This window comes from Alosa sapidissima, chromosome 1, assembly GCF_018492685.1.
Source record: "Alosa sapidissima isolate fAloSap1 chromosome 1, fAloSap1.pri, whole genome shotgun sequence".
Classification (NCBI taxonomy): Eukaryota; Metazoa; Chordata; class Actinopteri; order Clupeiformes; family Clupeidae; genus Alosa; species Alosa sapidissima.
In genome coordinates, this window is record NC_055957.1 from 29,807,799 (window position 1) to 29,825,273 (window position 17,475).

At 46.2% G+C, this 17,475-nt stretch overlaps 1 protein-coding gene across 1 annotated transcript in view; it reads right to left on the reverse strand.

Annotated features, from left to right (window-relative positions):
• Positions 1-17,475, reverse strand: part of clstn2a (calsyntenin 2a) — a 241,428-nt gene that overhangs the window by 152,491 nt on the left and 71,462 nt on the right. Inside the window, exon 2 of the mRNA XM_042098987.1 lies at positions 4,172-4,294. Coding sequence (XP_041954921.1) covers positions 4,172-4,294 — 123 coding nt within the window. The remainder of the gene's footprint in view (positions 1-4,171; positions 4,295-17,475) is intronic.

Sequence of the window (17,475 nt, forward strand, 5' to 3'; positions counted from 1 at the left end):
CCTTACAATGCATCTGTGCCAAGGTTATAACTTTGAGAAGGTTATAACTGAACCTTTTTAAAGGTGCTCTAAGCGATGCTGGGTAACGTCACTTCTATTGACATTCAAACAAAACAATAAGCTAGCTCCCTACTTCCTCCCCCTCCCACCCGTACAATTGAAACTCTCCTAAACGCGCATCTCGTCGGTGATTTTGAAGCCTGGGTTGTCCATAGAGATCGTGTTTTTTTACAGTGTATTCAGGACACATGCAGCTAGTGGATGGTGAGATGATGTTTGCTGTAATATGACAAAAAATGTTGGTAACACTTTATAATAACTACACACAATTCATCATTTATTAAGCCTTTGTTACTTATTAGTTAATGGTTTGTTCATCATTAGTAATTTCTAATTTATCATCAGTAAAGCATTTGTTCACAGTTTATTTTATCACATATTTTAGATATAGGCTTATTTACTATGAACAAACCATTTATAACTATGTGAAATGCTTTACTGATGATAAATTATGTATGAACAAGAAATTACTAATGATGAACAAACCATTAACTAATAAGTAACAAAGGCTTAATAAATTATGAATTGTGTGTAGTTATTATAAAGTGTTACCAGTACATAACACAATATTTACCTAGTGCAGAACTGAGGCAACATAACAGATGAACATCAGTCACTGGCATCTGTAAATGTCATATATTTGTAGATAGCCAATATCAGTCAACAAGGCCGATGTTGGCCGATACTGATGTTGTACCGATATATCAATGCGTCCCTCCACAATCCCTTTTGCATCTTTTGACATGACAAAATATCACTGATGCAGAGTCCCTGAAAAGCTGTCAATGTCAGCAACTCCACAGTCTTTCTGACCTTCATGTAAAAATGTGCTAGAGTCCACACAATGGCAAACCTGACTGCAGGAATCCATCTAACCATTTAACTAAGCTTTCTTTCTGTTGCTGCACACACTAGTGTTATACCTCATCTGTAACTTTTGTTTACAAATAAATCATCTTTGAGGTGTATATCATCTCACCCCAGCCAGCTATAGCTTGTTTACTTTTGCCAGATAATGTATAGAAAAATGTATAAAAACATGCATAGAGAACACACAGTTCGCATAGAAGGCTGTTTGATAGAATTATCGTGACCCTCACAGACAGCAGGCCTAAAGAAGCGGAGGAATAGGAGCATAAATCCCAGGTGTCCGTGGGACTGCAGGAAGTAAGCAGCAGCACAATGCCCTGTAAAATATCTCTGTGGCAGACCCCTCTATTCTGCTACAATCTCCCCCACATGCTAGGCTCCTCAGTCCGTCCATACTGTTTCTTTTTGTTCTTTTTCTTTTCCTTCTTTCTCCAGTCATCCGTCTGGGCGGCCTCCTCTCCCCTTTCTGCTCAGTAAGCTGCTATGAGAGGAGCAAAGTTTAGAGGGAACAATATGGCATTGTACATCATTCTGGGAGAGAGATTAACAGGGTGGTGGAGGACAGGGTTCTTGTGTAACTGGAGCCCCGATAAAGAATTAGCAAATGAAGCTCCCTTTTTTCGCTTTTCCCCTTCCTCTCTCCTTCTGCGTCTCTCTCTCTCTCTCTCTCCCTCTCTCTCCCTCTCTCTCTCTCTCTCTCTCTCCCTCTCTCTCTCTCCCTCTCCCTCTCCCTCTCTCTATCCCTCTCTCTCCCTTTCTCCCTCTCTTTCTCTATCTCTCTCTCTCTCTCTCTCCTTCTGCGTCTCTCTCTCTCTCCCTCTCTCTATCTCTCTCTCTCTCTCTCTCTCTCTCTCTCTCTCTCTCTCCTGTGCTGAGGCCATAGTCATCCTTCATGGTGATTTGATTGAGAATGCTCGGCGCATACTACAAGACCTACACTCTCCGCCCTACAGGAGAGAATCTTGTTCCCAGAAATAACAATTCATCTTCTGGATGCCTGCCTCAGCATATTTCCTCGACTTTAGGATCATCATCGTTATTTTACATCAAAGCATTGTGGCTGCAGCGTGAGGGAGGCAAAAGCGGGGGAGAGAGGAAGATTGAAAGAAAGAAAGTAAAAAAAAACATGTGTCCCTAAAAAAAGAAAGGGAATAAAGGAAACCGTGGGCGCGAATGAAAAGAGAAATACTTAACTAACCAGGGCCATGTTCCCACACGGCAATTAATGTGCAGCAAGAAGAATGGCTACAGCACCCTACACCACCCGCCTACACCACCCTACCCACCACCACCCCACCTTTCTCTGGAGAAACTGAAAAAGCAGGATTGATGACAAAGCGCCACTCACATAACTCACCAGTTTCACTGCCCGACTTCAGAAGAAAGACAAAAGAGAGAGAGAGAGAAAGAGAGAGAGGTACAGAAGAGGAGAGCTGAATAGGAGGAGGATAGAAAGAGAAGGAAAAAATAAATAGAAGAGAAAGAAAGGATGAACGATCGAGGCCAGACAAAAAGAGAGAGTGAGAGAAACAGTGGGAAAAAGAATTAGGGAGGATGACAGATTAAGCCAGAGGAAGGTGCCTGCTTGGGCCTGGCCTTTTGTGGGCATTGCCTTGGTAGCCATCTTCCGTGTCTTGTTGTCTGTTGTCTGGGCGGTGAGAAGTGGAGCCGAGGCGAGACATATCACCTGCCATCCCGCTGGAGCTCGGCGCTGCCGCACAGCCCGGCCGCACACACACACACAACACGCCATTCTCATCTGCCTCAGCTCTGGGCCGACCACCTGCCATGCCAAGATTCTGCCACGGCCCACGGACGGCACATAAATCAGCCCGAAAAATAATTAGCAGCGCGCTCCCTCCGCTCTGCTCAGGGGCACGCCGCCGTTCCGAGCGCTCCCATGCACAGCGCTCTATTTGCTTTCCTGGCTCCTCTGCAACGCTGTCGTTCTCCGTTACTGAGCTGAGCTGACTTTGATGCTGATTTTCAACATCGTAGATGCCTGTTCATAGACTTCACCTTATCTGACAACGTTTTTTTCACTCTCTCTTTTGTGTGTGTGTGTGTGTGTGTGTGTGTGTGTGTTTGTGTGTGTTTGTGTGTGTGTGAGTTGTGGGTGGTTCCAGGACTGCAATAGTGTGTAAGAAAGCGTGAGTCTCTTTCAGTGCCTCTATGATGAGACATCTTAAAAAGGGTGTTAGTGGTTCAAGGACAGCTTGCTTTGAAAAGAGAGTGAGTCAGGAAAAGCACACACACAGACAGAACACTCCCTGTCTCCAGCAACATTGAGAGAGCAGAGTTTTATTTCAGCTGTTTTTTTCCCCCCATAATGAGGTGCAGAACGTTGCTTATCTCAAACACCTCCTCCCTTGCTTTTTACCGCCTGAAAAGTCACTTTGTTTAATTACAGTGCAAATGCCTAAAAACACCATCAGCACCGTCACCACCTCCTCCCACACTCTCCACCCCCCCACCCTCCTTGTGTCTCCAGTCGTAAGCCCACGGTTTGGCATCAGCAAAACTGCCTTGCATGGATACGAGCAAGCCAGCGAGCTCTGCGAAGCCGAGCCCTCTCTCTCTCCAGGAGAGATGAGGCACGCAGCCGTGAGAGCGAGACGAGGGCGGAGGCACTGTTCTCCGGCGCCAGTACTTCTCCACAGCCAGTCAGATGGAAAGAGCTTTGGCCCCTGGAGCCCCCGCTGTGATTGTTGTTTCGCAATGACTTTGTGATACCTCTCAAGTAAAGACAGTAACAGAAAGAGACAGAGAAAGAGAGAGAGAGACAGAGAGAGAGAGAGAGATAGAGAAAGAGAGAGAGAGAGCACTGACAACCAATGAAAGCATGATTTTGTCTTCAGAAACATTAAGAGAAGCAAGAGACATCCATACAAAATAGTAATGACCTCTGGGGCATCTTGGCCCTTGATATGGCCCTGTTCCGGGTCTGTGCTGGCTCTGATCTGCTCCTAAACTAGTGCATCTCAGTACCGCATCAGAGCCAGAGCCACCACGGAGGCAGTTGCTGCCTGTGGACCCGAGCTGCTCCTCTCATCAATAACACACCAGCACGAGCCAAGCTCAGAGAAACATGCAGCTCAACGTCAAGGCCAGGCAGAGAGAGAGAGAGAAAGAGAGAGAGGGAGAGAGAGAACAAGAGAGGGAGAGAGAGAACAGATGCAGGAACAACAAGCACTGATCCCTGAGCGATGAAACAAGCACACATAGTGAGGCGTGTGTGTACCTGCATAGGGCACGGGAGCGTCCTTGTCCAGAGCCACCAGAGGGGGATCCAGCAGAACCGTGTCCATGTTCTCTGTGATCACACCGTGGTAAGACGTCTCAATCCATGGCTTGTGTTTATTCACTGTAAAAACAGAGAGGGAGAAGGGGGGGGGGGGGGGGGGGAGCAGGTAAGCAACATGAAAATCCCTTCATACAATCTCTATGCTTGTACAGTATATGTCAAAGGCTTTATAGAATCAAAGAATCTGTACAGAATCAGAATGTTAATGTAGAGGTCTACCCAGGACAGATTTGACAGATTTTCTCGCTCCCGCAACCTTCCCTCCCTCTCCCGCCCGCTTCTGCAGGATATGCAGGAGGGATATTCAGTTTTGCCTTCTGTCTCACAAAATGAGCACTTGACACACACAACTGAAAAAGACTGCCAGATGTCTGAATGTAGATTCTGAACGTAGGCTAGGCCTACTGTAACACAGCAAAGCTAGCTGGCATCCGTTCTTTAGAAAGGCACAAACATCTGAAATAGCCTAGTAGTGTCCTCTTCCTCAAAGGGGCTCGAGTCTAGGGGTATGTATTAACAAAAATATTAATACATAATTAAGACACTAAATCTAATCCCCGACACTATTGACCTGTAAAGCACCACAATTGTAGTGCGTAAAACTACAAATGTCGAAGCGACAAACAAAAAGAGTATGAAAACTGGATGATTCGCTGCTGCACATCCCCAAAACTTGCTGTGTCCTACTAAAACAGTTCAAACGAAGGACGAAGACCCCATTATGTTACAGCCAGCCAGGCCAGATGCAACACAAATTGACAAACAGTCAAAGGGGCTTGAGTCTAGGGGTATTTATTAACAAAAATATTAATACATAATTAGGAAATTTAAGGACAACTAGAAAATAAACAAAGTAGAAAAACATTGACATGGCCTAGTGAGCGTGGAGGCCACCCGATCTTGGCAAAAGGCCAACGCAAATGGCAAAAGGCATCAAGAAGACCGCCAGGCACAGGTATATAGGGAGAAGCTCCACCCCCTCACACAGGTCACACCTGAAGCTAATAAGCAAACAGAACACAGGCAGAGCAGCCAAAAAGGACATGATTGAAACTACGCCACCTGTATTTTTATTGTTTTTGTGTGCGTGTGTGTGTGCGACTGTGCGTGCGTGCGTGCGTGCGTGCGTGTGCGTGTGCGTGTGCGTGTCTGTGTCTGTGTGTGTGTGTGTGTGTGTGTGTGTGTGGCCTTGGTTGTGGGAGAGGACACTCCACCTGCTGCTAGTGATTTTGCCTTTCAGTTTTGCTCCCGCCTCACAACCAAAACCACAGTCACACTCACTCCGCCCCACCTCCCCTTCCCCCAGGCAGGGAAAATAACAAAACACAAAACAAGCCACTGATCAATGGCTACAGCTGAGCTGAGGCAGGTGTGATCTGGACAAACAACAGCGGAGTGGACTGCAAAGGCCTCCATCGAACGCCTCTGCGCCCGCTCCAATGACCCATGCCTTTTTGAAGCATGGTCATAATCACACCCTTACGTATTGACTGGAAGAATTGTGCTGCACTGCCGCAATTTCACATGCGCTCTAAAAAGCCAAGCAGCACGATACATGGTACATATATAATTACAGATGTGACAGCCGCATTTACTTCTGAATTAGTCTATTGTGTTGACTGCCGTGCATGTTTAGCCGACTTGTTGAAAAGAGTACTGATTCAGAGTCCAATTCAGTATCAAAAGAATACTCTGCCAGGCCACTCTCAACTTCCCAGAGAAGTCAATCTTTCGCTGGAACCACTTTGTGACGAAACTAAATAATATGCTTTCCAGCACCCTGACTAAACGTTAGACAAGGAGTGAGAAGAGAACAGAGAACAGGAGGGTCTCTCAAAAGAAATGGAAAATAAGTGGCCTCTCAAAAGGCTTTGTGACGTTTGGTGGAAGAGGTACAAGGCCACTCAGAAGCCACATAATGCTTTTCCATGGATTTCGCTGGCTGTATAGGGAAAATAGTTGTGCTTTATACTGAGGCAAACTAGCCTGGCTAACGTCAGACCTCATCTCATTGAGATGGGGTCTGGGAACTAGACATTCATTTTCTCGTATTTGAAACGTGTTTTACAAATGCCCAGAGCCGTTGATTGGGTGCTACAAATGTCTATCAAATGCGTCTGTACATAGCTCATAACGGCTTCGGTGTGTCGTCATTGTCTTGCTGCCCTCCCTCCATTCTGTGATTGGTTCCTTCGTTGAGGTGAAAACAAAGTCCATAGAATCCAGGCTGCCTAGTAGCGTGAATAAAATCTTGCGCGTAAGGCAGCATAGGAAAACCCAGGCTAGAGGCAAACCTTCAAACAGATATTCAAAAATATTCCAAATTTTTCTAACTTTAATAAAAAGGAATCATGTAACCCTCATTCCCCTCAAGTTTGCTGAATCTAGTGTGCCTGGATGTGAATTCACTCAAACAAGCAAACAAACCATAGAAGCATAAACCCAACTTTAGCAACAACAAGTGAAGAAAATAAACAGAAACTGAAAGACCCAAATTTTCCTTTCAATGCACACCAGCAGCTGGTGAATCAGCTGCCCCAAGTCGCTCTCTCAAAGCCACCGAAAATGAAGAGGGAAAAAGCCAGAGGGAAAAAAGAATAATCAGGCTAAGCCTCACAGCAGGGACCCAAATGGACTTTTAGATTAGTGCTGGCCATTCAAAACCCGGCGCAATAGCATGGTTCAACATGCACAGACGCAATTAATGACAGAAGAAATGAAACAATTTCACACCCTTCCCTTCCGAGGCTGTGCCCCGTGCCCAAATCGCTTCTAGAAAGTTCCTAGAAGCTTAGCGAGTGCGTCCTGATGACCCTGTAAATCCAGAGGGGACGGATTGTCTTCCTCTGTAGGCCCAGACGATGAGCACAGCTGCTCCTCTCCCAAACAGTGTCACTAGCAGACTAACAAACACACACACACACACACACACACACAAACACAACACTACGAAATACACACAGAGACACAAACACTCCTATGCAGTACAGTACATCACAAACACAATTGAGTCCCCCCAGTCCTTTTTAAAGAAACACAAACACACACACACACACACACACACACATCCTCCTAAGACTGAGCTCGCCATGGCCTTATCTCCCCTCGTTTAGACAGACAGAAATCCTCTGACACCGCACAGCGCAGAGCTGCACAGCACGGCGCTTTGATGCATAAATACCCCAGTTAGCAGCATACGGCACTGGCACAGCTGAGGATGGTGGGTAGGCAGCTGGGCGGGGGGGGGCACCAGGGTGCGGTGGGGGGGTGAGGCAAGTCCGGAGAGACTGCAGGGGCCGGCAGGCAGGAGTGGGCACGCAAGGCTGCCGCATTGGCACGTCTGTACTGCATCATCAACATGGGTCCTCAAGACATCTCACTCAATAACCTCTTCTTGTAGCACTGTGTGTGTGTGTTTGGGTGTGGATGTGTATATGATAATGTGTATCCCTTTCTCTATAAATATCACAGTCCTCATCACTGAAAAAGATTCCACTACCTTACAGTACTGCATTTGCATGTGTGTGTGTGCGTGTCTGTGTGTGTGTGTGTGTGTGTGTGTGTGTGTGCGTGTGTGTGTGAGGTGTGGTGCAGGGCGATGGCAACATGCACACAAGCACCTGCGTGGGTTGCACAGGGGGGCTACACCTGCTTTGGTGTTTGTTTGCATCAGGAATATGAAAGGCCTTCCCAAGCGAATGGCTCAGCTGGGTCAGCTACAGTAGCTCCTGCACACCCAGCTGTGGGCTAAGACATATGAATCCATCCATATCCATCTCTTTGTTCTTCTTTCAATCTCTTTCTCGATGTCTCTTTTCAATTCAGTTCAATTCAATTCGATTCAAACTTGCTTTATTGGTATGACTGTTCAGAGAGAGTGGTGCTAAACACAAAGAACAGTTGAATACATGCATTTGGAATATGACATTGACAACACTACTACAATACTGCTGCTGCTGATAATGATGATGATGGTGATGATACTCCTACTACTACTACTAATAATGTGAATTATTATTATAGTAATAATAATAATAATAATAATAATAATAATAATAATTCTGCACTCTTGTTCTCTCTGTATAAACGTCTCTCCTCCTCTCTTCACTCATTCTCTTTCTCCATGATTCTAGCTCTTCAGCTGTCTGTTTTTCTGCCTCTTTTTCTTTTGCTCTCTTTCTCCATCCCCCTCTCTTCTTTAACAAGGTTAGTAGTGTGGCAGAGAGCCGGGTGTCTCCCCTGTAAACCCCGACCTCTCAATCTTCCCCTGGGAGATGTCTGAAGCTATTATACAGCATTAGTGTGTCCTGATGGAGGCTAATTCAATGTGAGGGGCTCTGCTTTCATCTTGCCTTGTCTGAGAGTCCCCCCCCACCTCTACACACACACACACACACACACGCACACACACACACACACACCAAACCCGACCCGGGCATTTACCTGCCTTGCCATGCCAGCCTTCATGCTGGATGTTTATTATTAGTGCTTTGTTTCTAATACCAGACATGAGGCATCATCTTTCACTCTGTCAATGACCGCATGCCAAAAAAAAAAAAAACAGTACGCTTGCTTCAAAGCCATCAACTACTTGTACAGCCATTTTTGAAGTGCGACCCCAGTATACCAGTAGCTTGTGCTACACCGCACAGTGTATCAGCAACATAACGCCTGATTAGATTGGGACAGGTGGGATCAGTGTGTGTGCGCAAGCTCTCGCTCACTTGAAAGCGACGAGCAGACAAATATCCCCAGGTACGGGAACACAAAGAAATGCTGCTTTTAAACCTCCATTACATTTATGCAGCAGGGAATATAATTATTACAACATTTGGGCTGGCTAATAAAATCCTGTCATGCAGGGAGGGAGACGAACACTGGCAAATCTATTCCGACCTTTTCTTGGCCTCCTATAATGAAAACCCCAGTCAGCATTCCGTCTGTAATTAAGCCTGCAGATAGGCTTCCGGAATTGATGGGGAATTTTAGAGCATTCCCCCGGAATGATGCAACATGCCATTAATTTCTGACCAGATGACACCATTATGGCAACATTTGGCTCGTAACATCTGTATTATTGCAGACACCTCCCCCCGAGAGAGCCGGCGGAAAGTGAGGGAAAAAGAGAGAGAGAAAGGGAAAGAGAGAGACACAGGAAAAGAGAGAAAGGGAAAGAGAGAGAGACAGGAAAAGAGAGAGAGACAGGGAAAGAGAGAGAAACAGAGACAGCGTGCTTATGCAGCGTACTTAATGTTTAAACAAATGTTTTGCTTTAGCCATGCATAGTTGTAATTGGCATGCTAATAACGTCCACAGAAATGAGCTGGGAGGCCAAAAGTCTATTCAGTATAACAGTCAGAACATGTGGATAGTAAGTGAGTCAGACAACAAAAGGGAATGGGACGGCGACAGGGAGACAGCCAGTCTATTAGCATATTTTACGATGGAGTCTTGATTCTGGATCTTGGATTTATAATGTCTCTCTCTGAAGTGGAACACACAGTGCAGCCCCAACACACACACTCACACTCATCCAAGAGGTGCTCTTCAGCGCTAGCTTTGGAGAGAGGAGTCGCAAGAGAACAGGTCTTGACCGAACCATGAACTCCTTCTTGTCAATACCCAGTCATTCATTTCACCCCCTGCGCCTGCCCTGTTTCATTTACAGGACGTCGGCAAAATTAATCGGAACAGGAAGTCCTATCCCGGCTAACGGAGGCAGGCTACCCTATGGGGAAATAGCAATCCATTATTGTAACTGCAGCACAAAAAATGAAATAAAATTGAGCAATTTGAGCACAAATACCTTTCCTGTGAAACGAGTCACTGCCACACCACCCCACCCCACCCCACCCCACCCCACCCCACCCTACCCCACCCCACCCCACTCTCCCTTTCCCTCATTCTAGTCCAGTGCTCCAGTACACTCACAGCTCACCGGCCAAACAGGCACTAAAGACCAGGCCAGCCAGCCTGGCGTCAGAACAGCGGGCACAATGGGGCATTAGCAAAGAGACAGACAAAGCTGGAGTGGGGGGTGGGAGGCACAGACAGAGACAGACATAGACATAGAGAGAGAGAAAGAGAGAGAGAGAGAGAGACAGAGAGACAGAGGGAAAGATAGCCTTAAGCAGGGGGCCATCGACTCGTGTACAGTGGCATAATGAAATGGAGTAAAATCTAAGACACGGTGAGAAATAAGTGGCAGGAATAGAGTAATTAGACGTATTGACTCAGGACAAGCCAATACTTGCACATTAAGCAGAAGCGAGTCTAGCGGAGCTGGCAAACGGAGGCCTGCGGGTCATTTTCAGACACATTAAGCCCAATAAAAACGCTCCCCACCCAGTGCTCCTCACATCGCACGGGACACATTTCCCACTCACCGTTCATCTTACAGGAAACACCAATTAACGAGTACGTAATTGTCATCTTTATCAACCTCCAGCTATAAAGAAAGGGGCTCCTTTGTGAATTTTTATTTGGCAGAGGCCATTGAAAGAATATTCTCTTCACTGTTTATGTGGCACCAATAATCAAAAGTAAGAATTATTTGCTTATTTGACACTTGTAGGGTAAGTTAGAAAATGTGTTGGTTATGCTGTCCTAAGATTATTTCTGTTTAAAACATCCGCTTCAGATATCTGGAGGTAATTCAGAGTATACTGCAGATCTGAAAAAATACTATGGTCACTGACATATGATAGGAAAGGACCACAAACAGTGTTTTCCCCATATTTCAGAAAGAACATAACATTACGCAGTTTCTTCCTGATAAAAGGATACATCAATGGGTTTCCAAAAACAAACTCAAAAAGAGCTCTGAAATTAGGTACTACTTCTGAGAACTGAGACCCTCTTTAAAGAAGGAGGATATTCTTTGACAAGAACATGGGAAAAAAAACTTTTTTTTTTTTCCCCCATCTACCCCTTCCCCATCTGCCCCACGCCCTCTGGCGTGTTTTGTTTGGTCCTTGGTTAACATCATACATTTAAATATAAACATAAAAACAAACAAACGCGACTTCCTGCGAAATCCCTGACTGCACCTTTAATGATTACATGCAACATGTGAAAACACAAAACAACAGTCTGGAGAGTGGTTAGCCTTAATTGGCACCCAGTCTTGATATTAGCAGGGTTCCTCAGGTCTACTCTGAAGGTAAGGTTGAGGGGGTGGGTAGCCAGCCATAAAATATGAATATCACAGCATGGAATGTGTATACAATCAAAGTGACTACACTGTGTACTGTGATTTAGAAGTGTTTGCCTTAAGCACAAAACCTGGCAAAGACACCCTTGCATAAGTCTTCCGCAAGACGCCAAAGCTATCATTGTCACATTCAGTCAGAGAGCTTCAAATAGCTGGGAGCTGTGCAAACATCTTCGCTTGTAATTCCGCACTGTTCATGTGTGCGGCAGCTCCACCTCCTCATATTTTTTAAAGTCGTGTGTATCTGGGGAGTGAAATGTCAATCTGAGAGTATGTATGTACAGTGTGTGTGTGTGTGTGTGTTGGCTGATAACAGTGAATCCTTGCCACCATCACTAGAGACTGCAGCTGTGCCACATGGTGGGAAAGACATCGCTGTGCTTTAGTGGTCGACTTTTCCATCGGTCACACCACTGCAATATAAATGTCCACAGTTTTGTTTTACTCAAGGACCAGCATGCCCCAGCATGTTGGCAAGGTCATGAGCTGATAAGCTACTGAGCTATGGTGGTGTGTTTGTAAGAATGTGTATGTGTGTGTGTGTGTGTGTGTGTGTGTGTGTGTGAGTGTGTGTGTGTGTGTGTGTGTGTGAGTGAGTGTGTGTGTGTGTGTGTGTGTGTGTGTGTGTGTGTGTGTGTGTGTGAGTGAGTGAGTGAGTGAGTGAGTGAGTGTGTGTGTGTGTGTGTGTGTGTGTATGTGTGTGTGTGTGTGTGTGTGTGTGTGTGAGTGTGTGTGTGTGTGTGTGTGTGTCATATCCTGGGTCAGTAAGACCATGTGCTAATGCACTACTGAGCTTTATTGAGTTATACAGTACCTTACTCATAAGCCCTTTTGGTTTAGACCATCTGCCAAATGAATGAATCTAAATGCAAATGTGAATGCAAATAACTGTGACTTTGTTTATTAAGGTTTCACACAAACACTTTGGTGACACGTTCTTACCATTTCATCTCTGACATTTGAACGTCACACACATCCCAAAGGAGTCATGAAATGTCAGTTATCTGCAATTAGGCAGGGGTAGTGTCATCATCAGGTCAGTGTTTTCTCTTTGTGCAGACATCTGTCTGCCTTCTCTAACCACTTTGCCCATTTAAAGCTTCTCGTCGCCTCCGAGTAAGTGTGTGTCGGCAGACGCGCAATTAAGATTTAAAAGAAAAAGTGCTTTGATTGATGGTGCACGACGACAGTATAAGGTCTTAACTCAAATTACGACGGGTTGCCTTTCAAGACATAGACAGTGTGGAGTGCCGAGCGGGTGATTAGCGACGAGCCGTTCGTCGAGCCAAGCGGCACGCGTGTGAAGTGGCAAGTGATCTCTTTATTGACAGGGAGAATGCGACGGCAGAGACTGCTATCACTACGGCACAGTCGAGTGTCGACGGATTAATATGAAAAGCATTTCCCCCGCCAAGACCAGACTGCTGGCTTATTTCGAAAGAACGGTGAAGCCATTTTGGAGTAGAATTGTCACTACCTGTTTGAAGAGGAGATATTATAACACCAGAGAACTCCTAAATCAAAACAGGTGTTGACATTAAATACCCCATCACCGTGTGTGTTTTGCATGCGTGTGTGTGCCTGTGAGAGTGCGTGTGTGAGAGAGAGAGGGAGAGAGAGAAACAGAGAGAGAAAGTGTGTAGATGTATGAGAGGGAAAGAGAAAGAGCAGTACAAAGCCTACTAAAATCTATTAAGACCCACTGTACCCTCTCTCACATGTCCACAGGGCAAGGAGAAGTAGGAGAGACACCGAGACTGACAGAGAGCAATGGACACATAGTGATCTGCTGGACTTTACCCTGTTTGACTGACAGAGACAGACAGGGCTTATGGGTAGTGACCGGGGCCTTTCACATCGTAGACTTCCTGTATCTCCTGGCAGCAGACTAATAGTGTTTACTTGACATATCGTCATGGGAGCAGAGTTCTTTCACTCAGCTTGAGAGTATCCTGTTGATGCTCAGTAATCTATTTATTAGGCCCATGAAGCAGCACTTGGCTGTTGTTTACCCCCCCCCCCCCACCCCCCCATCTTATTCGTGTCTATCTCCTTCTCTGCTCAGACAGAAAGGCTTTCAAGCAGCCACAAAAGGGGACTTAGGAAAAAACAAAAGACCACCTCACCAATCATTTTCTCATTTGGTTCATTAGCCTCTGAGACATGCAAATGCAATTTGCCGTCTCCAGCTGTGTTCAGAACAACAGAAAAGAAATTAATAAATAGACAAATAAATAAACAACTACAGTGAGAAGGCGTTTTTTGTCCATGAAGGAATTGTAGAGATTTTTACATTTGGTCTTGAAAAAAAAAAAAACAGAGGCCTTCCATTTACTGTTGTTTTTCACTTCAACATGACAGGTGTGAACTTCTCACACACAGATTTTACTCTTCTGCTGTATGGGTGGACTATGGACTGGAATAACACACGCACGCATGCATACACGTGCGCGCGCGCACACACACACACACACACACACACACACATACATACACACACACACACACACACACATACACACACACACACACACACATACACACACACACACACACACATACATACACACACACACACAAACTCACCAACACAATCATATAAACCCCCTGACATGTATACATCACACACAGATGTGCATACACAAAGAAAAAAGTTATAACTGCAGTGAGAGAACCTGATCTGAGAGAAACTATAAGTACTGTATAAGTATAAGTATATGTACTCTTTTGATCCCGTGAGGGAGATTTGGTCTCTGCATTTATCCCAATTAGTGAAACACATTCAGCACACACAGTGAGGTGAAGCACACACTAATCCCGGCGCAGTAAGCTGCCTGCAACAACAGTGGCGCTCGGGGAGCCGTGAGGGGTAAGGTGCCTTGTCCCACAGCTGTGTGAACTGTAGCATGGGGACAGCTACAGTATTTTTAGATGCCATTCACAGTTGTCAATGCACTGACGCCAAAGAGATGCAGAGAGAATCAGGGCTTCGTGTGTACGTAGCCACACCACACCAGGGCCTGCTGTCACATCATCCAGACATCATTTGCACTTCAGCTTTATTTTCAGCATTAACATTAAGAAAAAAATTGATGGTTTATTTAAAGGAAGTATGCATGACAACGTTAGCAATGCTTTATTCAGAAAAAAAAACAACTGACTGTTGCAGTCGAGAAATTGCCAGTTGTGTTTTTTTTCTTATCATAATAAGCCTTCACATAAATACAATTTAATGTATTTTTTTTATTGCGTCAAATTGCCTCAGCGCCAATAATCTACTTTTTTCTATTGTTTTAATCTGCAATGCTGCCGACACTCACAGTTTAAGTGATGCCATGGCTTCTACAGCTCCGCTAAAACCATCTCATTCGGCAAAATACATCCCAATCCCAAACTCAATCCAACACCCTAATCACTCTCTCTTTCACTAGCCTCCAATCAGACTGCTGAAAGGTCACAGTAGGGGGTGTCGTGGCAGACTCAGCAGTCATAAGCCAGTGTAAACAACCCTACGTTGCCCCCCACCCCGAACATGTGTGTGTGTGTGTGTGTGTGTGTGTTTGTGTGTGTTTGTGTTTCTGTGTGACAAGAGGCTGCATGGAAGTTTAATTTCTCCTGAGTCTAAAGGAGAGAAGAGAAGAGAAGAGAAGAGAAGAGAAGAGAAGAGAAGAGAAGAGGAGAGAAGAGAGGAGAGGAGAGGAGAGGAGAGTAGAGAGCTCCAAAGTCACATGACCTAAATGTCAGTCTGTCTGGGTGATCCTCTTTACTGCTCTGATGTAGTGTGACCTGAGAGGTTCACACCCCATCAGCCTTCAGAGAGAGAGAGAAAGAGAGAGAGAGTTGTCCACACAACATTGCAAGAGGGGGAGACAGACACAGAGGAGAGAGAGAGCCAGAGTGGAGGAGAAAAGGAGAGTAGAGGAGAAAATAAATATGAGGAGGAAGGGCAAGGAAAATGGAAAGGGGAGAGAAGAGGAGAGATGATAGGAGGGGAGGAGAGGAGAGGAGGGAGAGGGAGGGAGAGGAGAGGGAGGGAGAGGAGAGGGAGAGAGAGGAGGGAGAGGAGGGAGAGAGAGGAGGGAGAGGGGAGGAGGGAGAGGGGAGGAGGGAGAGGGAGAGGAGGGAGAGAGAGGAGGGAGAGAGAGGGGAGGAGAGTGAGGGGAGGAGGGAGAGGGAGGGAGAGAGAGGGGAGGAGGGAGAGGGAGGGAGAGGGAGGGGAGGAGGGAGGGAGAGGAGGGAGAGGAGAGGGAGGAGGGAGAGGGAGGAGGGAGAGGGAGGAGGGAGAGAAGGGAGAGAGAGGGGAGGAGTGGGAGGGAGTGGGAGGGGAGGAGGGAGAGGAGGAGAGGGAGGAGGGAGAGGGAGGAGGGAGAGGAGGAGGGAGAGGGAGGGAGGGGGGAGAGGGAGGGGAGGAGGGATGACAGGAGAGGAGAGTGTAAGAGTGTTCCTCCCCTCCGCTGTGTATTCTAGCCCTCTTCCGCCGCATCTCTCTTCCATCTCCTTCTGGACACTCCAAACAGGAAATTAGATTCTGACAAGGACCAAAGTCTGTATGTGTATGAGTGGGAGGGGGGCATTTTTCTTCTTTTTCTTGTGTGCTTATGTGTCAGTCTGTCAAGTACTGTGGATGCGTGTGAGAGAGTGTGTGAGTGCTTGTACAAGAAGTTCAGGCATTACAGAGGAAAGCGAGCAGAATGTTGGTTTCGAGCTGATCCTCAAGACTTTGTTCACTTGCAAGCCACAGTTTACCACAGACAGACAGACAACATGAACAGACGGACAGAGAGCACACTGGCAAAGTGAAGCACTGAGAGACCTCAGCAGGGAGTTGGATGTGTGTGTGTGTGCGTGTGTGTGTAAAGGGAGAGCGAGTGCCACTAATACCCGGAAATATGTAGCGACCCAGCTCAGTGTCAATTCCGAGCGGGCGTTTAATCCCCAGAACAGCTGTCCTGAGTTATCCCCACGCCGAGAGCCGAGGCATGTCCGCCTCCCTGGCCCTGCTCCATGCCTCATCTGCATTGGAGACGGGATTATGGCCACACACACACACACATACACACGCACACATACATACACACACACACACACACACACACACACAAAATAGCTGAGGCCGAGGTGCTACATGACGACTGACACCAAGATAATTCACTCTGAGAGTGAATTGGTGCATGTGTGGGTAATGTGTGAGAGAGTGTGTGTGTGTGTGGAGGAGGGATGTATAGGTAAATCATTTTGTGTGTTTGTGTGTGTGTCTGTGTGCCTGTGTGTGTGGGTGGGTGTTTGTGTGTGTGCATGTTTGCACACACACACACACACACACACACACACACACACACACACACACACACACACACCTAATCTATCCAAACACACAATCACACACAGGCCTCATCTACCTGTCAACAGGTGTTTAAAGAGATTTCCAAACCCACGCTAAAAGCAAAAAAACAAATGAGGGGGAGGGAGAGAATTAGAACAATTGAGAGAAAGTGATAGAGAGAGAGAAAGCAGGGAGGAAGAGAGAGAAAACAGTAAGGAAAGATAGAAAGAGAGAGAGAGAGAAAACAGTGAAGGTGGAGATTATAAAACACGGAGGGGATGGATGCCAAAAGCTAGCTGAAAACGAGACAGAGGAAAAGACGAAAATTGGGAACCAGAAAAGAAAGAGCAGAACAAGAAGAGCGAGAGAGAGAGAGAGAGAGAGAGAGAGAGAGAGAGAGAGAGAGAGAGAGAGGACGATAGACCAGAATGGGGTCCTGGTGAGTGAGTGAGTGAGTGAGTGAGTGAGACAGTGAAAGGTAAAAGGATCAGGAAAGGAAACACTTTAAGCCAATAAATCATGCTTGAAAAGTGCCCCCCTCCCCTCACCTCTTCACTCTCACGCTAGCTCCTTCCACCATCTCTACCAAAGTGAAGCCTGCTCATCCTTGCCCACTAAAAGCCTGAAAGACTCATCCCCCCACACACACACCACACACATACACACACCCTCCATGTTTTTATTTCTCCTGGACCAAGGGCAATT